The 27731-nt window shown below is 38.5% G+C and overlaps 2 protein-coding genes and 1 pseudogene across 2 annotated transcripts; 2 read left to right on the forward strand and 1 right to left on the reverse strand.

The window, feature by feature from the left end:
- Positions 1–13578: 13578 nt before the first annotated feature.
- Positions 13579–14872, forward strand: LOC110893657 (annotated as a pseudogene).
- Positions 14873–18364: 3492 nt separating this feature from the next.
- LOC110896194 (serine/threonine-protein kinase BLUS1) lies at positions 18365–21645 on the forward strand. The gene is made up of 2 exons (XM_022143655.2): positions 18365–19582; positions 20165–21645. The coding sequence occupies exons 1-2, from the start codon at positions 18454–18456 to the stop codon at positions 20581–20583; spliced, it is 1548 nt and encodes a 515-aa protein (XP_021999347.1). The 5' UTR covers positions 18365–18453; the 3' UTR covers positions 20584–21645.
- Positions 21646–24192: 2547 nt separating this feature from the next.
- Positions 24193–27075, reverse strand: LOC110896193. The gene is made up of 6 exons (XM_022143654.2): positions 26843–27075; positions 26701–26764; positions 26360–26616; positions 25700–25828; positions 24951–24999; positions 24193–24811 (listed from the first exon to the last, which is right to left on the reverse strand). The coding sequence occupies exons 1-6, from the start codon at positions 26927–26929 to the stop codon at positions 24351–24353; spliced, it is 1047 nt and encodes a 348-aa protein (XP_021999346.1). The 5' UTR covers positions 26930–27075; the 3' UTR covers positions 24193–24350.
- Positions 27076–27731: the final 656 nt, after the last annotated feature.

The following is a 27731-nucleotide window of genomic DNA, read 5'->3' on the forward strand; positions in this document are numbered from 1 at the left end:
CACTCTCGCATATTCAAAGAATGTCGAAGTATATCCTCGACAATCTACGCCTACCATACGATGGCTTAGGAACTTATTTGCCATTTGTTCTTTTTCATATTCAGGACAAAATTTTCTTTCTACAAGACTCTTAAATTTTTCCCAGTTCATAGCATAGGCCATCCTTCTTCCTTTTGCTTGTAATACCGTGTTCCACCATTCTAGCGCCCCTTCTTTGAATAAATTTGACGCATACATCACCTTATCTTCTTCGGCACATTTACTTATTGCAATTACTACTTCGGTTTTCTCTAACCAACGCAGTGTTGCAGTTGCCCCTTCATTACCTGCAAATTCTGCTGGTTTACAGGCAAGGAATTCTTTGTAAGTGCAACCAGGCGTTGCAGCTTTCATTTTCTTAGGAAGTGTGGCCTGCCGTGGATTATTCTCGTCATGATTGCCGCCCCCATTTATGATGTTACTGCCGTTATCTTCCGGAGTACGTTTACTAGGAATGATTTGTTGTGGTTCAGCAGGTTTCTAAGCAGCAGCCATGATGGCTGGAATAGCATTGGCTATCCCTTGAGCAACAATATTCTCGATATCTTGTCTAGTCATATATTGGTTTTCCTGATTTTGCTCAGATTGGTTTTCTTCATTAACTGGTTCATTATTAGCATTTTCCATTTGTTTATTATTGTAAGTGTAACTTATTAGTGTCAAATAATTGATAAAATATATAGATTAAGTACACATAACCACACAAAATTTTTACAACACGCATATATAGCCAAATTGTCGATTTCTCGACTTTCATTTTTATAGATTATATAGGCATCCATACACACTGTTTATCTTACAATGTTTTATTTCTATTTTACAGTGTTATATGTTTGTCACTACTTGTTATTATACACTACAGCTTCGTAACCCACTATTTCTTTGCCAACTGGTATTTTAGTAGCGATGCTCCCTTTCGTCATATTTCCAGGAGATTTGTTCCCCTATTTCCCGAATCCTATTCCCTGTACCTATCAGTTCTTCACCAAACTGACGAAGTTCGGCTAAGTTTTCGTTGCTCATTGGCGGGTTGGGGATAGGTTCTGGATCAAACTGAGGGAGAAAGGTATAAGGACTATTGATTATGTTTTGGAATTGCCAGTCGTTCGTCCACCACTCTTCCATTTCGCCTAAAGGTCGAGTGTGGATTAGAGGGTCTGGAATAGCCGGTTCTAAATTCACAGGGAGTTGAGTTTCGGCAGGATAAGGGTAGAAATTGTTGTTAATAGGGCTAATGACATCACATTTTTCCAGTAGACGGTCTATTTCTTCTTGAAATGTGATTTCTTCAGTTTGTTTAGAACTTTCTCCAATTTTTATTCCCTTTTTCCTAGAATTTTCCCTGATTTCTATTTCTGCTGGCTTAGAACTCTCTCCGGTCTCGATTCCTTTTCCTTTGTCCATAGGGTTTTCTACTTTGGGGAGTTTCCTAGTTGCTAGTTTCCTTCTGCGCACTTTCCTCCATCCTACATATCTTCTTCTTTTCTTAAGCTTTGCCTTTTCCGGAGGTGGAGCTTGAAATTCCATGGGTTCCTCCACATCAGCAAAATAACCAGTAAAGTCGTTGGAGACTTCGATTGGTACTGGATAGAGATTGAGATTCTGAAATGCTTCAGATAGCTCACTCATGCTGTTTAGCATATATGCAAAAATGCACAAAAATGCTAAGTTAAAATCTTATAAGGAAATTTAGATAAACATTCCATTTATTGCATATCGAAAGACTAATTTTACAAAGGATAACGGAAAATTTAAAACACACCAAGATTTATTTATTTACGGAGTAGTGGTTTTCTGGATAAAGATGCTAATACTGGATCAGGCTTATTAGAGGTTTGTATTCTCTGCTACAGTAGCTAGCATATAGAGGTTAGCCCATTTTTCGTCTAATTTATCTTCCCAAGGTGGATTATTGCCTATTTCCTGGATTTCTGGATTAAACCTCACTTTCTTGAATTGGGGTTTCTTTCTTTTCTCCTGACTTTTCCTAATAATTGAATTTCTTTTCTCTGGGGTAAGAGGATTCTCATATTGTGCTTTACGGACAAAGATTCCCTCTTCCAGATCTGCTAGGTATTTTGAGGAAGAGGTTCCTTTTTCTTTAGGTGCAGTATCTAATTTGTGATAGATGGCAGAAAGTCTTTGTTTACCCATACTGTAACTAACAAATAACTAGTTAAAAACACATAATCACAGAATGGCAATTTAAGTATTCCTCAAATGATTTAATAGACTTAAATCAGTGGCAAGCTTACATCAGTGGCTCTGATACCACCTTTTCCGGTCACGGCCCTCGGCCCTGGTTTGACCCGGTTCAGAGCCGTGGGACAGGAAATCCCGTGGTATTAAATTTAAGCGACAGCGGAAGTCTTTTAATACAGGATCTTTTAATATTAAAACTGCCCGTTTACATAATTTAGGGATAAGACTTTGTAATTTACAATAAGGTGATTTCACTGGGAAATCTTTATTTTACAAAACATGTTTCTTTATTTATTTACATTGAGCCACTTCTCTAAGCTTGTAGTGCTTCACGGCACTTTTCTTGGATCACAACAGATCACCTAAAACATGTTTGAAAAATGTTTTGTCAGCGGGGAAATACTGAGTGAATCATTCAGTTTAATGAAAACGACACATTTGTTATAATTTACAGTATTAAGAGCGATTACAATGTTTCTATATCCACCATATACCCACGGTATTTGTCACTCGACTACCCATTGGCTATCTCGTTGTCCAAATGGTGTCTGTGACCATGGTCAGATCACCCATTGGCTAACTCGTTGTCCAATGGTGACGGGAAATAAGTAATGTATACAAAACCCCACATACCGGCTGTAACTTGGTGATTACAAAGACTTAATCCCTGTAATTATAACTTTGAAAAAAATTTGGAGTTTTGTAAAACAGTTGATAAAAAGAGAATGACTCACATTGCAGTTTTAACGAGCAGTGTATAAGCCTACTGATTAGCCTTGTTTAACCTAAGTTAAATAACAATGCACACAAACTGGGTTAGTAACTAATACAGCAGTTACGACAATTCACGAGATTAAACCCTCACAACGATTGACAAAGTGCAATACTTAAATATCCAGCGGATTCACAACGAATGACATAGTATAGCCCGAGTTCGGGCAGCACTCAAACATCCTGTCGAAATCACGATGAATAACAAAGTATAAACCCAATTTGAGCAGCACTCAAACAATCTTTGGATAGTTTCAATCGATCGGACGTTGAATCGTAATAGCGCTCGAGTTATTACCCTGTTTTGCGGCAGCACTTCGTGAATTGTGTGTGTTTAAGACTGTTTCTGCTATATCTCAATGTCTATTTTGAGTTTTAACGTCGTTCAAGTGCCAATCGATTGCCAACCCCCTCTATTTATACACGAAATTTGACCCCCTCGCGTGACGCGAGGAGTACCCCTGTGGGTGTCGCGTGACGCGAGGGGTCACCCTACTTCATAGGGTAGCCACGTCCTAAACTAGCTCATCTGAGTTGACAGTTTCTCAAATTTCGAATTCTACAGCAAGTTATTCAGATAATCGTCAGCTAGGGTTTACCCCCCCCCCCTGAGTTTTAGGGGCCCTGATCCTGATTCTAATTGTTCTGAAAATTTTAGGGTTTATGCAGAATTACTTGGGTTTCTCAATTAGGGTTTCCTTATTAGATAATTAACATAACAAGTAATGATTTTAGTGAGAGTTGTTACATCTAGCCCTCGTTACTGACACCTCGAAGAAAGAAAAGAAGATCGAAGATATCCCGATTGTGCGTGATTTTTCTGAGGTATTCCCTGAGGAATTACCTGGTCTCCCACCCCATCGTCAGGTTGAATTTCAAATCGAGCTAGCTCCTGGAGCAGCGCCAATAGCTCGTGCACCTTGTCGTTTAGCTCCATCCGAACTAGAAGAACTGTCCACGCAACTACAAGAGCTCTTGGATAAGGGCTTTATTCGTCCTAGCTCTTCGCCTTGGGGAGCTCCAGTATTATTTGTGAAGAAGAAAGACGGTAACTTCAGAATGTGTATCGACTACCGCGAACTCAACAAGGTGACTGTAAAGAACCGCTATCCACTCCCACGCATTGATGACTTGTTCGATCAGCTGCAAGGGTCGAGCTACTATTCGAAGATTGACCTAAGGTCCGGTTATCACCAACTGAGAGTCTGTGATGAGGATATATCTAAGACAACATTTAGAACTCGTTATGGGCATTACGAGTTTCTAGTTATGCCTTTCGGATTGACGAATGCACCTGCAGTCTTCATGGATCTTATGAATAGAGTGTGCAAGCCCTATCTGGATAAGTTTGTTATTGTATTTATCGACGACATCCTGATCTATTCTAAGAGTCAGGAGGAACACGAGCACCATCTACGGCTTATCTTAGAAATCCTTCGAACAGAACAGTTGTATGCCAAGTTTTCGAAATGCGACTTTTGGCTTCGTGAAGTCCACTTTCTAGGCCACGTGGTAAACAAGGATGGGATCCATGTTGATCCATCTAAGGTAGACGCGATTAAGAACTGGCCTGCACCCCGTAAGCCAACAGAAATCCGCCAATTCTTGGGTTTGTCGAGCTATTACAGAAGGTTCATCAAGGACTTCTCCAAGATTGCGCAACCTCTCACTTCGCTAACTCATAAGGGCGTCACCTACCATTGGGGTGATGCACAAGAATCTGCATTTCAGCACCTAAAGGATAGACTTTGCAGCGCACCAATTCTCTCATTGCCAGAGGGCACAGACGACTTTGTGGTTTATTGTGACGCATCAATTCAGGGTCTTGGTTGTGTATTGATGCAACGGGATAAAGTCATTGCTTACGCCTCGCGCCAACTTAAGATTCATGAAAGGAATTACACTACACACGATCTGGAGCTGGGAGCTGTTGTTTTTGCGCTTAAGATATGAAGACATTACCTGTATGGTACCAAGTGCACCATTTACACCGATCACAGGAGTCTCGAGCATATCTTCAAACAGAAGGAGTTAAACATGAGGCAACGTCGATGGGTCGAGCTTTTGAATGACTACGAATGCGCGATCAAGTACTATCCGGGCAAAGCCAATGTGGTGGTCGATGCCCTCAGTCGAAAGGAGACTACACCTAAACGCGTGCGTGCGTTACAACTCACCATTTAATCTAGCCTTCCTGCTCAGATACGAGAAGCTCAGGTTGAAGCATTGAAACCAGAAAACGTCAGGGCTGAGGCCCTACGCGGATCAAGGAAACGGTTAAAACAAAGGGAAGACGGCGCTTACTATGTAACAGGGCGTATTTGGGTCCCACTTTATGGCAACTTACGCGAGCTTGTGATGCTTGAAGCACATAAGTCTCATTACTCGGTACATCCTGGTTCTGATAAGATGTACCACGACTTGAAGACAACGTACTGGTGGCCTAGCATGAAGGCCCACATAGCAACTTATGTCAGCAAATGTTTGACTTATGCGAGAGTTAAGACTGAATATCAGAAACCAGCAGGCCCACTCCAACAACCAAAGATACCACAATGGAAATGGGAGCAAATTTCCATGGATTTTGTTACTGGCCTGCCTAGGTCTTAACGCGGAAATGACACTATTTGGGTAATAGTGGATCGATTGACTAAGTCCACACACTTCTTGGCTATCAACGAAACGGATAAGTTCTCCACTCTAGCAGACGTTTACTTAAAGGAAGTGGTTTCAAGGCACGGGGTGCCAACCTCCATTATATCTGATCGTGATGCGTGTTTTACTTCTGAACTGTGGCAAGCAATGCACAAATCTTTTGGCTCACGTTTAGACATGAGCACCGCAGACGGATGGGCAGTCTGAGCACACTATTCAAACCCTTGAAGACATGCTTAGGGCATGTGTGATTGATTTTGGCAACGGCTGGGAAAAGCATCTACCGTTAGTGGAATTTTCGTATAATAACAGCTACCACACCAGTATCCAAGCCGCTCCGTTTGAGGCATTGTACGGGTGTAAATGTCGATCACCTCTTTGCTGGGCAGAAGTTGGTGACAGCCAAATCACTGGCCCAGAACTTGTGGTAGACACGACTGAGAAGATTGCTCAGATACGACAACGAATGGCGGCGGCTCGTGACCATCAGAAAAGCTACGCTGATAAGTGTAGGAAACCTCTAGAATTTCAGGTCGGGGACCGGGTTCTACTTAAAGTCTCACCTTGGAAGGGTGTGGTTCGCTTTGGAAACAGGGGCAAACTCAATCCGTGTTATGTCGGACCGTTCGAAATCATTGAGAAAATAGGCAAGGTGGCCTACAAACTGAACCTACCAGCAGAACTCAGTGGAGTTCACAACGTTTTTCACGTGTCCAATCTGAAGAAGTGTCTGTCAGATGAGACCCTCGTAGTTCCTCTAAAGGAGCTCACTATAGACGACCAGTTGCAATTCGTCGTGGAACTAGTAGAGATTACTGACCGAGACAATAAGATTCTAAAACGTACCAGAATACCTCTTGTTCGAGTTCGTTGGAACTCCCGTCGTGGCCCAGAGTTTACCTGGGAAGGAGAAGATCAAATGAAACTCAAGTATCCCCAGTTGTTCGGAAATAGTGCAACCACTATTGAGGCTGAAGCTACTGCGGAATTTCGGGACGAAATTCCAAACCAATGGGGGAAGGATGTGACACCCCAGGAAAACCATACAACTTAACTAGCTTCCTCAGTAACCGCATGCTAAATTTCGGGACGAAATTTCTTTCAACTTGGGGATAATGTGACAACTCGTATTTTAGAACTTTCTTTTGTATTTCGTGTTAACCTATATGAACTCTATGTGATTACGTGATACATGGTTTTAATGGAATGCTATGTGTTACATGAATGTGTTTTGAGTATATATATATAATAAACTTGGCCGCACACCTAGATTCTAGTCGCACACACTTTCCTCGGGCCACTCTACTCGATTCGAGACCTAGAGGGTAGCCCAAGAAGGGGTTCGGCCCACTCCTTATGCGCATACATGAACCTTTAGGGGGTTTAGTTTTCTCATAACTTGCAAAACAAGAACAAACACAAAACCCTAAGCTCTCTTCCCCTCTCTCTTGTTCGACGGCAAACCTTGCACCCGAGACCTCTCAATCTCCACCAACCTAGTTCTTCGGTTTTCTGGTTAGTGAGTATCAGTTATGGATTTCTATTTTCTTGATATTGTTTTGTAGTGTTTTTGACTAGGTTTTCATGCTAGAAAATATATGGTTAAAACTATGATTATGAATTAGACTCGCATGCTTGATATCGATACGTACATATATGTGATGAGGTTATGTTGTTTGATGATTAAGAGCATGATTTGATCCAGAATTGGTTGATACCGATTTCATAGATGGGATTGATGAATTTCGAGTATGTGATTTTGGTTAGTTTGATTCATGTGGATAGCAAAAGGTTGCATGTTAGTCCTTGAATTTGTTAATCAGATGATCCAATTGAATGTGTAATGGTTGTTCATGATTAGAGAATTATTAGGGTAGATAATTGTTGAATAATTGTTTTGATCTGATTTGTGAAACTGCCAAAGTTGTTACTGATGTTACGGAATTATGGAGCTGATAATAAGGAAGTTTGTTACACATTCATAGTCTCGACACGGGTTGCGAGCCGAGACTGCACAGTCTCAACTCGAGACCACACCTTAACAGCACACAAACAAGACTCGAGACCACGGTTGCGGGTCTTGTTGCGACTCGAGACATGACTCGAGACCATCTGGTCTCGAGTGATGAATACATGACCCGAGACCCTTTAGTTGCGACTCGAGAACTCCAAGACTCCAACCCGAGACCGCACTGTCTCGACTCGAGATCCTTAGTCTCGACTCGAGACCACATAATCACACTTCCGATTCGGACTTTCACTGCTATAGGCTTGTGTAATTAGGCTGCATGTTTGGGCTCTGTCTGTTTACGTAAATGTTATTGTTGAATGTTGTATGTGGACTACTAACTGCCATGATTATACGTGTATGCCATGATCAATACCTGTATGCAACTTGTTAGTATACGTGTAGAAAACCATATGTGCATTACTTAAACCTAGACCTGACTTGTATGGTAACCATGTTAGGACGTGGTTGACCACTGACGTGATGTCGTGGGTCACGCAAATTTAATCCCTAAACAACTGTAGTTAGTGGTAGTAGGGTATCGAACTCAGGGAGTATGTGGAAAATGTGTTGATTGTATAGCTTTGTAATTAAACTAAAATTAAACTAAATTGCAGAAAATTAAAATTCAAGATTATGGATTGTTGTTTTAGAAAACTAATTTAAGAACTAAATCAAATCAAAGTTGGTTGTAAACAATGAGGAGAAAACAATGATCACCCTAGGTTTCAGTTTCTTTAAACAGTTGTGTGCAATTTCACTAGAAAGAGTTACATAGACATAACTCGTGTATGTGTGATTGAAGTGATAAAAGGGGACAAAGTACTCGGATTAAATAATGTGAGGTTGTTTCCCGATGACCTATTAACCAATAACCAACCCTAACCCTTCCCGTGATATCTCGGTTGCCAACGGCACCAAGAACGTACGATCAAGACTAGAAATTGCAATATGGATTAACACACTACAAACAATCAAACATACACCATGACATTCAAGCAACGCAAGATATCATTCTAGAAATGCAGAAATTAAACACACAAAAGTCTTAGAAACATTCACCTAGGATGATCACCGAAGAGTTTAGCCGGACATGGCTCGGTGAATCATCATCAACTTCAATCTAATGTTCATACAAATTAAAAACACAAACCGAATGATTGGAAATGTTCACAAAGCGAGCTAGTGCTCCAAAATCGCCCCCAAAATGTCCAAGAACCGTCAATGATGAGAATAAGTCCAAAAGACACCCCAAAACCGATTAAAACATGGCAGTTACAAATTTCCGTTCAGGCTCCACCGTAAATTACGGCTCCACCGTAATTTACGGTGGACATCAAGTTGTTACGGTGGAGCAAGCCTGTGTTACGGTGCAGAATAAAGTGGAAAATGGACCACCGTAAATTACGGTAGAACCGTAATTTACGGTGCTTGGCTGTCTTCAATTCTTTGTTATTCTGTTGTTCTCCTCTTGACCCGTTTTCCACCAAAACCTTCAAAAGCTGCCTTTGATCCATCTTTTAGCTCCTAATTCGTACCTGAAACATAAGCATCGTAGTCATCTAATTCAAGATAATTACACGGCTAATTGGAGGATTATTTCATATTTTAACACGCTTAAGGGTTGTCCAAAGGACCACCCGTCACATCCCCACACTTAACCGTTGCTTGTCCCAAGCAACTCGTCAACATAGTTTCAAAACAAGTGATCAAATCAAACCAAACAAAACATGCAATTTCTTTACCAACCCCTTTTTAACGCCCAAGCAATGCACCCCTCACAAATTCTCTCCTCTCGGCTACAAGTGGAAACTAGCAAAGATAAGCTAGACACACATTAGGCAAACGGGTGGTTGCACAATCATAAGCTTGTACTTGAATCAATCATTCTCCTATAATGGGTCAAACATGAATGCAAATCAAAGGGACTTAAAGGTTGTAACGTGGCTAGGTGTATAGGGAGGAAATGGAATATATATGAGTAGCGAAAATTCGACCCGGTCTTTTTATTACAAACATCAAAAACCAACTAACAAATGCGCACTACTATATACAAGACAAAGAAACCTTCTCTTTTTTTTTTCTTTTCTTTTTCTTTTTCTCATTGTTTTTTTTTTTTTTTTCAAGCAATACGATAATACATTAACCATGACTACTTCAAACTCACAAAACTACTAATTCTATCACTAATACTACAAGACCGGGTCAAATTTGGGTGAATTTTCAAGTAAGTAGCTAGGGGAAACAAATGATAAGCTTTAAAGGCACAAAATGGGCAACTAAATGTCCAAACCCCCGCCCCTCTCGCAACCATGCTCATATGTATAATTAATGAGGTTCAACCCCCCAAATCCCACACTCGCTCACACCAACGACGAGGCTACCTAATGCCCTTATCCTTTCTACATTCATGTCTAACTAAGGATTCAAATCGCATTCAAGCACAAGTTCTAACGCACCCCCACCCATAGCCACTCTCATCGAAGATTATTTATGTACACGTGTGGCTACAATTCTCACCAAGAATGAAAAGGACAATAAGGGTTGCCGGTGCATTAACTTGGGATAAATTAGGGCGTCAAGATTTCACATTGTTTTGCTCGGCTTAAAATTTTTCAAAAATCTTCAAAAAATTCCCCCCATCCCCACACTTGGGATACATTGACCCCAATGTATGGCTTTGGGAGGCTTTGATAACTAACCCACTTCAACATCCACAAAAAGCTTTTTATCTCAAACCCCAAATTTCTTTTTGTATTTTTTTTTTCATTTTATATGTTTTTTTTTTATGTTTTTCATTTTAAACACAACACCACCAACCAACACCAACCCAACAATCAATCATATGATCAATCACCACCCATCCTCCAAACCATAATCAACATAAACCACAAATATATACAAACTATACAAGAGAGAGAATACCACCTGATCAATAATAGCGCGGTCCTGGGGGCCCAAAGATGGACGACATCATATCGTTCCATTCTCCAAACCCGAACGAGCCAAAATTTGACGTGATGTCGTGGGTCACGCAAATTTAATCCCTAAACAACTGTAGTTAGTGGTAGTAGGGTATCGAACTCAGGGAGTATGTGGAAAATGTGTTGATTGTATAGCTTTGTAATTAAACTAAAATTAAACTAAATTGCAGAAAATTAAAATTCAAGATTATGGATTGTTGTTTTAGAAAACTAATTTAAGAACTAAATCAAATCAAAGTTGGTTGTAAACAATGAGGAGAAAACAATGATCACCCTAGGTTTCAGTTTCTTTAAACAGTTGTGTGCAATTTCACTAGAAAGAGTTACATAGACATAACTCGTGTATGTGTGATTGAAGTGATAAAAGGGGACAAAGTACTCGGATTAAATAATGCGAGGTTGTTTCCCGATGACCTATTAACCAATAACCAACCCTAACCCTTCCCGTGATATCTCGGTTGCCAACGGCACCAAGAACGTACGATCAAGACTAGAAATTGCAATATGGATTAACACACTACAAACAATCAAACATACACCATGACATTCAAGCAACGCAAGATATCATTCTAGAAATGCAGAAATTAAACACACAAAAGTCTTAGAAACATTCACCTAGGATGATCACCGAAGAGTTTAGCCGGACATGGCTCGGTGAATCATCATCAACTTCAATCTAATGTTCATACAAATTAAAAACACAAACCGAATGATTGGAAATGTTCACAAAGCGAGCTAGTGCTCCAAAATCGCCCCCAAAATGTCCAAGAACCGTCAATGATGAGAATAAGTCCAAAAGACACCCCAAAACCGATTAAAACATGGCAGTTACAAATTTCCGTTCAGGCTCCACCGTAAATTACGGCTCCACCGTAATTTATGGTGGACATCAAGTTGTTACGGTGGAGCAAGCCTGTGTTACGGTGCAGAATAAAGTGGAAAATGGACCACCGTAAATTACGGTAGAACCGTAATTTACGGTGCTTGGCTGTCTTCAATTCTTTGTTATTCTGTTGTTCTCCTCTTGACCCGTTTTCCACCAAAACCTTCAAAAGCTGCCTTTGATCCATCTTTTAGCTCCTAATTCGTACCTGAAACATAAGCATCGTAGTCATCTAATTCAAGATAATTACACGGCTAATTGGAGGATTATTTCATATTTTAACACGCTTAAGGGTTGTCCAAAGGACCACCCGTCAACCACAAGTGGCTCAAGTAACCTTTTAATTATCTGCCGAGCAAACCAAGGTGAGTTCACACTTTCTACAAGGCATGGGATTCCCAAGGGTTGGGAATGGGTTAATAAACTAAAACGGAATCTACATATCCTCCTTGGGTAGGATATGTACGGCCATCCTCCTTGGGTAGGATGCCACTATAACTCCTACGTATTCTCCTTGGGTAGAACTACGTACGTTCGTCCTCCTTGGGTAGGACAACAACCTTACAACTTACTAGACAAAACTCTATCATGAAGTCCCTCCTCTTTATATCGACTTAATCGCCGAGGCCAATGGCGAGCGGGTCATTAGTTAATAGCGCTATTAGGTTTAACAAACCTCATACCATGTCGTTCGAACGGGCGTGTACTAATGGACTATGGCAAACTGTCAGTGATGATAGACACTGATGTAGGGCACAACTTATATTTCGTTAGTAGTCGATATAGTACGGTCTAGTGGTTCACAGGGGAAGCCCCCCACTGATTATGGTTATGGTTTGGGAAACAAAAGAACTGGTTAACTCGTGGTACACGAAACAACTTATGATTTCAAAGCAAACTGGTAAAACTAAACAACCCACTGTGAACTCGCTCAACTTTGTTGTTGACTCGTTGTTACATGCCTTGCAGGTCGTTAGGTGCTTATGGAGCTTGCATAGGGAGGAGCGGTCGTTGTGGGATTATGGACTGTTATGTTCCATACTTAAACCTTTGAACTTTAAACTATGTGTTGGTTATTTAAACATTACTATGCTTCCGCTGATTTCTTAGACATGTTTGGTTTATTTTAAGACACCAATTATATTGCGTTCGGTTTTAAATATTTAATTGTATTGTTCAATATGATTGGTGGCTTGATCCTGGTCAGTCACGCCTCCAAGCGGTGATACTCCGCATGTGGATTTTTTTGGGGGTGTGACATTTTGAGGCGTTGACAAAAACCCAGTTTAGAAAGATTCTTTCAGTTCATTTAATGAAGTGTGTTTTTTTTTGTTGCTGGAAAAACCCTAAAAATTTTGATGAAATTTGGGGGTTTTTTGGATCTTGTTTGTTTATTTGGTTAATGGAAAGCTTAGGGTTATAGTTTAATTATGTATGTGATGTAAAAGGTCAAATGTATGATACCCTTTAGATCAAAGAGACCAAGAGGGATCTAAAATGTTCCTTTTTTACAAATGAGAGTGGTTGATCAAGCTTTTAAAGTATTGATAGGATGTATTTTAGTGGCTCGTATTGTTATTGTTACTGTCAACTTTTTTTTGGTATCATGTAGAAAGGTTTATCTTTTGAGGCTATATGTATTTGTTTGTTAATGTTTTCCAGCTAGGGGTGGTTTTGATACATGTCGAGATAAGCACTTGATTAAATGCATTCGTAACAATAACATTCAAGAAATACACTTGATTGGGTTCCAAAGAGTGTTTTTTAAGTATTTGTAAACATCTTGGTAGCGTTTGGGGCATTTGTTAGAAGAATGCTTCTCATTGTCATCATTGCATATATTGAGGCCATTGACTTTTATCTACGATGTTACTCTTTACCACATTGATTCATCACCTTTGCCGAGTTTTCTTCTTTTTGTGTTGGTGAACTCTTTAATGGTCATATATGCCTCCATTTTGATAGTTATTACATCAAGAGTTACACAAAAATACAGTCATAAATGATACCATTTTGTGACTCACTCTCTGTATCAAATGCAATCATGGTTGGTGGATAGCAACCAATTTGCTTCTAAGATCAAAAGTGCCTCTGGTGCATGTGATCCTGAAAATATCATATGGAAAAGTAATCCCACCAAAGCATGCCCAAACTGTCACCATATAGTCGACAACAGTGATGTAAATTTCTCTTTGTTACATTCCTACATTATTACAATGTTCTTTATTTCTTTCGGGGCCTAACATTCATGTTTCTAGGTTAATCAAGCCTGGTCGGGGTTGCACCGAGGGGTTAAATTTGACCCGCTGGATCAAGAAGTTATGTGGCATTTACTTGCTAAAAGCGGTGCACGAGGTTTCTAGCCTCACCCTTTTATCGATGAGTTTATTTCGACGGTCGATGAAGATGACGGAATCTGTTACACTCATCCTCAAAAGTTGCCAGGTACTTATAAATGTTCATATTTTCTCATATACAATGACACACATTTTTTGTTATATGAGTCTTTTTTATTTTGTTTTAGGTGTCCAACAAGATGGAAGTGTATCTCACTTTTTTCACAGAGCAATCAAAACGTATAATACTGTAACTAGGAAACGCCGTAAGATACACGGTGATGATTTCAGGGACTTTCGCTGGCACAAAACGGGTCGAACAAACCCCGTTGTGTTAGACGGGGTTCAACAGGGGTGTAAGAAAATTATGGTTCTTTACGTAAGTCAGGTAAATGGCGGGAAAGCGGAAAAAACAAATTGGGTTATGCACCAATATCATTTGGGAACTGGAGAAGATGAGAAGGAAGGCGAGTATGTGATTTCGAAAGTCTTTTATCAACAACAACCGCAATCTAAACCAAACGGAAAAGATGAAGAGATTATAGTTGCGGACTTTGTTGCTCCTGTTGTGAAAGTTGACCCTGTGACCCCTAAGTCCATGACCCCTGAACCACCTCGTGCTGAAAAACGGGTCGTAGATATGGGTCTTGAACAAGAGCCCGCTGAAACTTTTGCAGATCCTGTTCAGGTATCTTTTACTTATCAAATTGTCTCGCAAACTTACAAGATGAAATACTAAGGAAAATCTATAAAATCGTGACATTCTCATAAACTTTTGCAGATCTTGTTCAGGTTTTTCGGTTTTAGCAATGGTTCGGTTCGGTTTTTACGGCTTTTTTTTTTTGTTTTTGGAACAAGTATAGCATATTTATCAATGAACGAATTTCAATGGGATAAAGATGTATCGATCTTGTTTCTAACTGGTACAATTTCTACAAAATCTAATTTGTTTCCTAATTTAAGCGAAGTCCATTCAACCCGAATGATTTTGTAGTTTTTAAAGATGTATCGATCTTGTTTCTAACTGGTACAAGTTTGTAGAAATTGTAACCAATTAGAAACAAGTTTTTAAAGATGTATCGATTTTGTAGAAGTGTTGGTCCATTTAACGCCCTGTAATACCGTGCATGTAGTTTTTTACACCACAAGTTTGTGGTTTACGAGTTCCGTAAATTTACGGAACTCGTAAACCACAAACTTGTGGTGTAAAAAACTACACGCACGGCATTTTTTATACGAATGTGTTTATAATACATGCATCTACGTTTTTGAAAAAAAAATTGGTGCACCTCGCCCCGGATCAAGTAGTTCTCGCGGTTCTTACAACTCGAGGTGGTTCTCATTCTAGCGGCCCCTTATATATATATATATATATATATATATATATATATATATATATATATATATATATATATATATATATATATAACACTACAATTAACATCTAGGCTCGTTTGCTAATAAACATTATCCAATATAAGTTCCAACATTTGTTCTCTTCCCCCAATTATTCATATAAATTGGGCCCAATATACTCCTACCATAACCTAACCAAAAGCAACCCACAAAAATAAAGACGGTAAGCCCACGTTCCCAAACAAAACGCTACATAGCAGGCCCATTTATCTCCAACTCCAACTCAAATATTAAAATAAATTAAATTAAATTAAATTAAATTAAACTACATATAGTTGAGTTGTGTGATTGGCCAGAATGGCAGCAAGCAATTAGCTCTTTTTTTCTTTTTAAGTTAGTTATTTAATAGAGACTAATAGTGTCAAATAGCTGTCTGACAATTTTTTATTGGTCCAGACAAATTACGAATTTACCCTATTTAAATTTACAGTTTTGATATTGGTTTTGTTTTTTCCTCTAACAGTCAAATTACGATTTTTCCTCAGATCAAATTTACAGTTTTGACACCGTTTTACCCCTGTTAAATTACAAATTTGCCCCCAATGTAAACTTATAGTCATACCATTGTTTTAATTTTTTTAACAAAACTATGGTAGTGTTTTGTTTTAATTGGTTGACCGCCTGACACACGCTTATTTGTTTTGCTTCAAGTTTAATCATAGTATATCAATCGTTTTAGTTTTTTTTAGTAAAAGTATGGTAATGTTTTGTTTTAGTTGGTTGACTCGATGTAATTTTTTTTTGAAATCGTGTTATAAGCAGTATGTACAAGTAGCTGAAACACAGACGTACATGTTATGAGAGTGAAATATTTGGCTTAATGCCCCGCAACGCGGGCGGAGCAAAATCTAGTTTACTACATATACATTTTCAAGATGAGGGACACGCAGCTTACCTGACACTTCCCTATTGAACCAACTCATTTTTAATTTAATTTTATTCCCAGTTAAAAATTACGGTTTCGTTCTTCGTTTAAAATTACGTTTTTACCCTCAGTTCAAAATAAAATTATAATTTTCCCCTAGCTCAAAATTACGATTTTGCCCTTAGTTCAAAAACCCATTTTTTTATTCCCAGTTTAAAATTACAGTTTCGCCCTCCTTTTAAAATTACGTTTTTACCCCCGGTTTAAAATTAAATTATGTTTTTGCCCCTAGCTCAAAATTACGATTTTGCCCTCAACTCAAAATTACGTTTTTGCCCACAGGTCAAAATAAAATTATGTTTTTCCCCTAGCTCAAAATTATGATTTCACCCTCAGTTTAAAATTATGATTTCGCCCCAATTCAAAATATAATTACGACTTTGCCATCTGTTCAAAATTATGATTTTGTTCTCATTTCAAAAATTACGATTTCTACCCCAGTTAAAAATTGTGATCTTGCCATCATTTTACTTTTTTTTTTCTTTTTTTACAAAACTATAGTAATGTTTTATTTTGCTTGGTTGACTCAAGCAGTAGTCTAACACTCGCTCATTGGTCCTGACAAATTAGTATTTTACCCCCAGCTAAAAATTACAGACCTGTCATCGTTTTAATTTTTTTAGCAAAACTATGGTAGTGTTTTGGTTTAATTGGTTGTGTCAATGTTTTTTTTTAGATCGTGTTATAAGTAGTATGTACAAGTAACCTAAATACATGCATACATGTTATGAAACTAAGAAATATTCAATTTAACGCCCTGTAATGCGGGCGGGCATAAGTAACCTGGTACATGCTCATTGTCCTGAAAAAATTACAATTTTGCTCCCAGTTTAAAATTATAGTCTTTCCATCGTTTTTTTAGTAAAAGTATGGTAGTGGTTTTGTTTTAATTGGTTGACTCGATTTATTTTTTTTTTTTAGATCGTGTTATGAGTAGTATGTACAAGTAAACGAAACACAGACATACATATTATACGAGAGAAATATTCGGCTTATTGCCCCGCAACGCGGGCGGGGCAAAAACTAGTTATCTATATAAGGAAACCATCTCAATTCTCACATAAACTTATGGGTCACTTAAGTAAATATGTATTAGTTTGTTTCTATTTAGTATTTGTAACATAAACATTTCTCACATAAACTTATGGGTCACTTATGTAAATATGTATTAGTTTTTCTACTTTGTGATCCTATTGTGTTTGATCTTGGAGACTTTGATTGTTTGGTATCAATTCTAAGCAAGAGTTCACGAGTTATCCACGGGTTCCTCAGTGGGATGTTGCATGGCATAAAACTGTGGGTTTTTTCTTGATATTCAACGATTAGACTATGGGGTATGGGGCTTGGGTTGGGAGTGTGGGTTGGATGAAAACGCGCAAGCCACCACCCCGGGGTCTTGGGTTGGGGCGTGGCCCAAGGGGCGGGAGTTTGAAGTCGGGCGTGGGGCGGGCTAGCGATCCTATGTGGTGGGCTCCTATTCGCTTTGTTGGCCATGTCCTATTCGTTTTTTTTTAATAAACTGCCAAGCCACGCCCCAACCCAAGCCCCGCCATACCCCACGGACACGTCACTCACCGGTGAGGGGGCTCGAACTCCACGTGTCACCTCATGCCCCTAACCCAAGCCCCACCATACCCACGTTCTTACATCTATTTTATTTCCTACAAAAGGATGCATTTATAAAACGAACGTTACATTTTGACCCCTATGTTTTTTTTTTTTTTCGGGAAGTTTGAAAATACAAGTTTGCAACCAAGGGTGTAGAAGAGCTGAGCTGAGCCGAGCCGAATTCAAAAGCTCGTTGTATGCGGGTTGAGCTAGGTGGGTGTCCTTTTCTGTTTAAGTTAATTTAGTTTTTTTTTTAATCATTGTATTTTCTTTTTTATCTAAATATTTAGGTTTTGTAATTTTTTTTAAAGGTAGTGAACACTTAGATACTTGGGTAAGGTGCGCATCCAAAAATTGAGTACTTTAAATAGTTTTGAGGTGACAAAATTCTATTAACCGGTTTAACTTACTGAGTACTTGGGTATTTGACTAAGGGGTGGTTTACCCAACCTTGTATGGTTGTCGTTGCAGGAACAGTTGCATGATCACATGAGTCATCTCACTGCCTCCCTCACTCACTCACTATCAATCACAAGAAAACCGCTTCAATTCAACCCTCCTTTACTTTTTCTCTCCAAATTAAACCCCACACCAAACCAAAGCACAAGTTCACATTAATCTGTGCAATGGCTCACGATGATGAGCATGATCCAAAAACCAAAAGATCCCACTACCCACTCAACCCCAACGGTTACCAAATCCTGGATGAAATCGGTAGAGGATGCAGTGCCATCGTCTACAAAGCCTTATGCACCACCACCTCCACCGTGGTTGCCATCAAATCCATTGATCTTGACCGATCAACCACCGGTGATTTCGATAACATCCGTCGTGAAGCTAAAACCATGTCCCTTTTATCGCACCCCAACGTTCTCAAAGCCCACTGCTCCTTCACCGTTGGCCCTCGTCTATGGGTGGTCATGCCCTTCATGTCTGCAGGCTCTCTCCAATCCATCATGGCCTCTTCTTTCCCTAATGGCATTTCTGAGAATTGTATTTCCATAATTCTCAAAGAAACACTTATGGGTTTGTGTTATCTTCATGATCAAGGCCATCTGCATAGAGACATCAAGGCTGGGAACATTTTAATGGACTCCAACGGCTCAATCAAGCTGGCAGATTTCGGTGTTTCAGCTTCCGTTTACGAAACAAGCTCTCGTTGTCTTAACCTCAACGAAATCACTGGTACGCCTTACTGGATGGCGCCAGAAGTTATACATTCACATAATGGGTATAGCTACAAAGCTGATATATGGTCATTTGGAATAACTGCACTTGAATTAGCACACGGGAGACCTCCCTTGTCCCACCTTCCGTTTTCGGAGTCTTTAGTGATGAAGATCACAAGAGGGATGCGATTTTCCGAGTACCAGAAAGAAGAAGAAAAGGGGAAGAAATCAAAGTTGTCAAAGTATTTCAAGGAGATGGTAGGATTGTGTCTTGAACAAGATCCTTGTAGACGGCCTACTGCCGCAAAACTTTTGAAGCATTACTTGTTCAAGAACTGTAAAGGTTGTGATTTTCTTGTCAAGAATTTGCTGCATGGATTACCTTCTGTTGAGTTTAGGTTCAAGGAAACTAAGGTTCAAAGGAGTGGATCAATGAGTAAGGAACATGAGGATGAAGATGATGATGATGAAGAAGAGGGTTTGATAGGTAGTAATGTGAAGAAACACAGGAGGATTAGTGGATGGAACTTCAGTTTGGATGCTTGTCAGCATGGTCCTGTGTTTCCTCTTGTGGACTCCATAAGTGGTATGATTTATTCTAAACATATGTTTTGTTTTATTGTTTGTATTTAAAATAACATATTTTTCGGTGTAACATCAGAAAATAGAATATAACTCGGTTTTCAATAGAAGTTTATATCCGAACATGGAAAAAACTAACCTATTTTACGGTTTTGTAACATCAGAAAATACCTACTTTGAAAATAACTCGGTTTTCAATAAAAGTTTATATCCGAACATGGAAAAAAAATAACCTATTTTACGGTTTTGTAACATCAGAAAATACCTACTTTGAATATAACTCGCTTTTCAACAAAAGTTTATATCCGAACATGGAAAAAACAAAATTGTGTATTTAAATTTTGGAAGTATAATATATTACAACTTAATAGAGAAAAACTGAAAATGGGAGATGCGCCCTTGCAAAGTGGCAAGTTTATGTGTAAAAGTTTCTAAGATAATACAATGTAATGTAATCACTCTTTTAAAATTACCCATTTAAAAAATCAAAGTTTTTCAAGGGATGCCTTTTTATTAAAAATTTTTATTGTCTTTATATTGTTGTTTTTATAAATTTATATAGATGAATATTGCGCCTTTCATGTAGGTCCATCCACGAACACAAGTTGTGGAGACGAGGAAACGGCGAAACAAGTTGCATTTTCAGGTGAAAGTGTTGTGTCTGAAAATGAAGGGAGTTCGCGTAGTAATGTAACAGATGGTAGTGAGGGAGAAGTGTGTATTGGTGGTGGGAGTTGTGTTGATAAGGAGGTTGTGATGGGGAGTTTGATGACATTGAAAAGGAGTTTGGATGATCAAAGAGAGAAGGTGATATATATGCTCGCGGTGGTTGGAGCCGAAGAGACTAGCGGCGGCGGTGGTGAATTCGGTGGCAAAGAAGAGAAGCTAATGCAAGTGATTGAAAAGCTAAAATTGGAGTTGGAGAATGAGAAGAGAAAGAGGACTAGTTTGGAGATGGAGCTAGAGTTCTTAAAGCTTAATATCACAAATACTTCTGATGTCTAAACTTTTCACTTGTCCATAGAGGACTCTTAGATAGCATTCGTTTCGTGGAATGTAATAGAAGTGGAATTGGAATTTGCATAGGAATTGAAATCTAATTTGGAATTGTAGGCATGTTTGTTTCACATAATGGAATGGAATCTCAATAGAATTGGAATGTAGATTTCGTTCCTTATGCTATTGTTCAATTCTAATTCCTTATTTTGTTGGAACAAATGACATAAGAAATGGAATCTGCATTCCTATTCCATGCAAATAGCATACCATTTTGTGAAAGTAACACTATCTTAAGTTTCCTTTTTGAAATTGAGGTCCCTCACTTTTTATCTCCGTTTCTCTTTCCTTAATGTAGATTTTACTTTCAATAAATTGAGAAAATACACTCGCCAGTTATACATGTGAATTTTTGATTGTTGCAGGTTATTTCTGCAACCCTAAGCGCTGGGAGGTATGGTTGTTTATAGTAGCAACGACTGCTTATTTGTATCAGTGACGATTGATGAAGCTAGGGTCTCATGGTGATGACGGTGGCTAGTGATGATGGCTGATGACAACGGCTACGGCTAGGGTTAGGGTTAGCGACGACAGCAGTGACTGAGTTGTGGTTGTTATGAATTGGGTGGTTGTCGGCTTTAGTGTAAAACGATGGTATGTGTGGTGGTGGCTAGGGTTTCTCCATGGGTGGAAGCAGTAGTGGTGATGTTGGTTTTGTCGTAGTTAAGGGCGGCAGAAGGATAGAAGAGAAAGACCGTGCGCAGGTTTTGTGGTGGTAGGGCAGCGGCGGTGGCCAGCCGCCCCTCCGGTGGTTGGCTACAAGGCTCTGATACGAAGTTAAACTTTGTAATCAGAATTGTACTAGATTGTAATTGTGCAATTAGGGTTACATGAGGTGTGTATTTACATACAACACCATATTACACATCTAGTCCCTATACTATAATACTTTTTCTAACGAAAAACAAAGACACTTATACATCAATATTTATTAGAATATATGCATGATGTATAAAGTAAATATATTGCAACGGCAAATTCAATTCTAATAATCTACCAATTGATTGACTATCATTTATACTGACAATTTGACCAGTGATAATTATAACAATTTGACTAACGTTCATTTTCGTTGCCAAAGACAACACCACCATAACAGAGAAGTAACTATATATGCCCATGTAGTTGACATGGCATATGCCGTGTCAACGAGGTGACATCTACCTGGAAACATACAATCCAACTTAAGCCAACTATAGCAATTACTAAACCAACATCATGTTGTTTCTACCCGTCATACCTTCTTTGACATGTTCGTTTTCTAGCCTCTTATTATCTTCCTCTAACATCCTCTTACCTTACTCCATATAACGTGGACGAAATAAAGGTTTGGAAGGAACACGGTTCAATTTGTCTGTGATGACAATTTATGAGCCCCAGGTGGTGAAGGGCCGACATCGAGGTGCCAAACCTTCCCGTCGATATGAGCTCTTGGTGACATTATATTTAAATCTAGAAAAAGTAGGTCCAGATTTTTTTCTTATCTTATAACCCTTTCTTATCTTATTAACATTATAAGATTTGGTGTTAAAAGTTAAATATCAATATAACCCTTATAGACACCTTATAATTTAGTTTAAAACCATCAAATAACCAAATTATTCCTTGACACACATACATGGGAACGTAATCCGACTTCAAGGTGAGTGGTCGTGTTTTGTCCCGAGCACTTAATCGTCGTCCAGCATCTTATATGAAATTTTACCAAAGACATTACAATACAATATTTAGTATAATTACGTATAATCATCATTAGATATCTAGAACCAATAGAACCAGGCGTATGATACACCATCACCTTGGTTCTTTCTAACGTGCCACGTAGGCAACCCATTTGGGCGTATCACCAGGGTAGGTCGGCGTATTATACGCCCTGCTTGAAATCAATTTATGCGCAAAAAGGGTGTTTTGGTCATTTTAAAGTACATAACAATCGGCTTCATCATATAACTAACCAAACCTTATGACCATAAGGTATAACCTCAGAGGGTTGTGTATTTTTTTTAAAGCATCTAGATCATGTACAACTTGTTATCAAATCTAAACCCGATATATACAAATATGTAATTTTTGGTAAGTCCTAATGACACATTCCGCTCATAAATCTAGTTTATTGATTCACACAATCCATTTACAATTTGAAATGAGTCAAAATTTCAACATGGAAACTACAAACTAAACAAGAAAAGTCTAATAAATCTTATCACCCTAGCTTCATTCATTCATTTAACCTCCTGATACACCATTTTACAACTACAACAAATACAATGAAACTATTAACAAGATTAAGTTCCATTATGTGATTTTTTAATATGTCATAAGTCACAACCGAACTATATGTCATTTGCAGTCTTACATACCACACAAATGTTACACTACTAGTAATTAATCCCCTTAACATGTTGAGAACTGAACAACTAAGATTCTGCTCTATAAATCTATGAATTCAATGTATATTTTCATTTATTAAATAGGGTGTAAGAATCTCTTACCTTCGTCCGTAGGATTGATTCGACGTTGGACTTCCTTGCCGGACCGTTGACCCCCTCCTTGAAGTCAAACAATTAATTCCAATGTAAATCACCTTACTATAAATGGGTCCATTGAATTACATATACCTGTATCTTCCTTCATGATATTCATTCAAGATATAATACTTGCGCAACTTGTTGCTCGTCTACCTGTCATTAGTCTGTAATCGTCTTTGTTTTAAATGATAACAAGCATACAAGGTCTATTGACCCGTTAGTGCTATATCATCATAAATTTCTCCGTAGCTACAATATTTAACATTTTGAAACTGTAAAAGTAGACTAAAAAAAGTTTCCAAGAATATACAAAACCCTCAAGCGGACACTCGTATGAGTTTTTATAAGATTTTTGCCAAACATGAAATTATGTTTTATTACAACCTGTACAGCTACTGCGTATTCATATTTTTCACCCATCTAATGATCGTATTGATTATTGTTCTAAAAATCTGTAGAAACTAGACTCGTCAAGCTTTCCGAAAGTATATAAAAACCTCAATCGGATAGATGGTTGATTTTATATGATTTTTGCAAAAAAAAAAAAAAAAAAAAAAAGGTCTAAGATTTGGACTGAAGCTGAAAAATTCAGCTAAAATGTTATTTCCCCATTTCGACCCAAAAAAATATTTGAAGCCTCGTTTTCATAGTTTAAATCCTAGTTAACCAATCAAGACAAGTTATACACATTAGGTACACAACACTCGGCAATTAAGACAAAGACCAATTAGTACATGTACTCCCTTGTCTTTCGGCTGTCAACGTCACCATATGATGCATGATCAACCATCCTCCTCTTTTAACATTATTTTCACGAAATTAGTAAAATAACGTTAAAATTAGTGCACTTTCACTTTTGCCCCCTAAGCGCCCACACATATATACATTATATGCGCATACTGCAAGCGGGGCGTTCTATCAATCTTTTAACATGCCTTGTCTAAAATCTAAGCACACTCCTCTTTTGGGATATATTTTGTAACTAAATATGATTCAACATAAACCCATCATGATAAACCTTTATGAAATGTAAAGATAAAGATTGGGACCTAAATTCCGCTTAGATTTCAAGTATCGAGTTTTCATAACTTTCAGCTCTACACAATAGATGCCGGAAGAGAATACATCCTAATTTACTAAAAGTATTAAATTGTGCATTTGTTACTAAAAGTAGCCAACAAGTTCATATTAAGCGAACTTCCAAGATGATGACGTAGTAGCAGGTGACTTTATAAGCCTCTGCAACCAATTGACTTTGTTGACCAGTTCCTCCAGATCAACCATGGCAGCCTCTAGCGTGTCTTCACGCATTATATTCAACTCTCTTTTTTCAACCTCCTCTGGTGCTGCTAACTCTGCCGCTTTTCTCTTTTCCACACGCAAACTCGAAACACTCTCAGAAGATTCCACTAAACCGCAATCCGTTTTCGCATTTTCATTCTGCTCACCATCTCTATCTCCCTCTGTTGGTATACGAGTGGTGGAAGATGCGTTCACAGGTCCATCAGCCGCATGCTCCACTTCCAAATCCATTTTCGCATTTTCATTCTGCGCACTATCTCTATCTCTATCTCCCTCTGTTGGTATACAAGTGGTGGAAGAGGCATTCGCAGGTCCATCAGCTGCATGCTCCACTTCCAAATCCGTGCCTGAAACATATGTACACTTTGCTCAACTAAATTTTATAATAAATATAATCAACTGCCAACAAAATAAATAAAATCGCTTCCCGTTTATATGAACGTTAATCGGATTAAAAATCAGAAACACAAGTGTAACTGCTTTTACCTTGCTTTGTCGGAATAATAAGTTTTGCATCACATAAAGTCTGACCCTCCTGCATGTAGCAATATTTGAAATCAAGTTTAAAGAAAATATTAAAAAACAAACAAGTTTAATCCAAAGTGTTGGGATTAAACAGACACGAAACTCAACACATGCACACAAAAGCAATAAAAGAACACGTAGAGTTAAAGTGGTTCGGTCGGCTGACCTGGGTCCAGTGTGTTGTAACTAGGGTTTCTTATATTATTCGGGTGCTACAAGTACAATGCTATCATATATATAGAGAGACAAATCTAGGGTTAGAAAACTTAATTCTCAAGTTAGGCGCAAGCCTGCATAGAGTCATTAGGGTTGGCTAAGCTAAAACCCTAATTACTGCCAATTATAAACCATGTGAGCCGACCCAAGGCTAGGGCCGGCTGCCCTCCGTTGGTCGAGTCTCCACACCAAATCGCCTAACCAAACGGAATGTTATAGTTCAGATGATGAATTTATCACTATTGAATATCTGAATAACCTGATCTACATTAGGAAAACAAACTACTCCCACAGTTGTTAATAGCGCTCATAGTGGACGCTATAACGAATAGCGTAGCGAAGCGCTAATGTGTCGCTATCTGATTTTGGCAATGCGACAATATCAAACAAGTCAGCTCACAAAAATTGGGTTATTAGTATGCCTCTAACGTACAAGGCCTAATCCATTAAAATTTATAATAAAAATAAAGGAATGAAAGAGAGAGAAAAGGTACCACAATATGAAAGGTCCATCCTTTTGTTTCGGACCAGTCTAAGCATGGGCGTAGATCCTTACATAATGCTTCAAGCTTTCTCTCTTCACCTTCTTTCCCTTCTCCTACCGGAGGCAATGGCAACTCAATCTACAATACAAACATATCAGATCATACGCGTTATACTTGCTTCAAGGACATAAGTAATCTCCTAGTAATAGAACTTGGCTAGAGTATGAAAGGAATAATATCTAAACGGACCATGAAAGATTTTGTCTTTGTTTGTAAGTAATCTTCTTTCAGAACTTTAATATTTTGATGTAGTGAGATACGATACGATGTATATTCAGAAATTTAAGTAGAGATATATATGCTATAGTGAATAATATACCATGTACATACATACTTGTTATAATAAATCAACGGGCAGCAGCCACGATTTGATCTTGCAAGAGCAATTTCCAAAGTTGAATAGCTAAATCCAACAACAAGTCAAGTTGTAATATATCATACAACCATCAACATTATTCAAGGTTTTCCAATGTAGCACAACTATCTACTTTCACCTTATGAGTAGTACTATCTATATAAAAGCCGAGCCTCCATCTATCGATGAACTTAGATTTTTGTTTTGTGATAATATGAGGAATAGTACGGTAATAAATGGGTAGTGGTACCAACCTGAACCTTGTCGTGGCTCAATAGTTTGACAACCCTTGCAGACCAAAAACAATCGTCTTTAAACCAATCTACCATATTTCCAACCTTCCATTTACCATGAATGACAACAGATGATTCTTGTGAAATAGAGCTGAGAGGTGGCATTTGATCTTTGTAATAGATTGCAGGATATTGAGGGCGCACCATCAGCTGCCTTTTAAAATGCTTGGACTTCCTGGCATAGGGAGGCATTTGATAAATCTCCACCCAGCTTGGTTCTGAAAAAAAAAAAACCATTACAGAAATGGATGCTTAGAAGAAAAAGCAAGTAAACGAAATGAATGATGTGATGTGGATCTCACCTTCCAATTCAAAATCGATATAATCTAGCAAAATCTTGTTCTCATTGCGTTTGATATCATTGATCTGTGGCAAAATTAGAGTAGGTAGTTGGTATTGTTAGAAAGAATGTATACCAGTCATGAATATGGAAGACATACATACCTTGCATCGGAACCAAGCAGAACGAAATCCGTCTTCGAATGTTCTCATTTCAGCAAGTTGCCCAACTTTAAAGCTTGCCTTCTCCATTCAACGATACAATTAAGTGTATCTGTAATCCAATTTTCTTATTTTCAACTGTAATCGAAGAAATCAAACCTTGAATTTAGGGTTTGTTTCAACAGCGTCGCCCAATTCCGACTTGTATCTGAACCCAACAACTTTCAACAACCCAAACAAAAACTACACTTAAGTAACTAGGTTAAACCCTAGCGGGTGCATATTGAAAAGAGTAAATTGACATTTTAGTCCTTGAGGTTTGACCTAAAATAACACATTAGTCTAAATAGTTTTTTTTTTTTTTTTTTTGCCATTTTAGTTCCTGACTTTTGTTATTTTTGGTCATTTTCATTCAACCTACTAACTCTATTCAAAAAAGTCATTTAACTTAGGGGCATTTTGGTCAAATCACATTTTTCTTTTACTGGTGCAATGGTATAGGGATGGTGGTGTGCCAGTCTACAACAAAGATGATGGCATTGGTTGTTGTTTTACGATGATGGTGGTGATGTTGGTTGATGACGAGGGTGGTGGAAAAGCGGGCGGTGGTGGTGGAAATGGTGGGTGGTGATGGTGGTGGGTGGGTGGTGACAGTGTTGCAGGCACGTGGTGGCGAGGATAGAATGTTGTGATGGGGTTGGTAGTGGGAGGTGATGGTGGTGGATGAAATGGCAAAAAATGACAAAAGTCAAGGACTAAAATGACATGCAAAAAAAGCTATTTGGACTAAAAAGGCAAGAAAAAAACTATTTAGACTAAAATGTGTAACTCCCTAAATCGAATCTTAACAATTATGTCAATAAACCCCTATCTAGTGCGGTGAGAACACACA

This window comes from Helianthus annuus, chromosome 12 (genome assembly GCF_002127325.2).
Source record: "Helianthus annuus cultivar XRQ/B chromosome 12, HanXRQr2.0-SUNRISE, whole genome shotgun sequence".
Taxonomy (NCBI): Eukaryota; Viridiplantae; Streptophyta; class Magnoliopsida; order Asterales; family Asteraceae; genus Helianthus; species Helianthus annuus.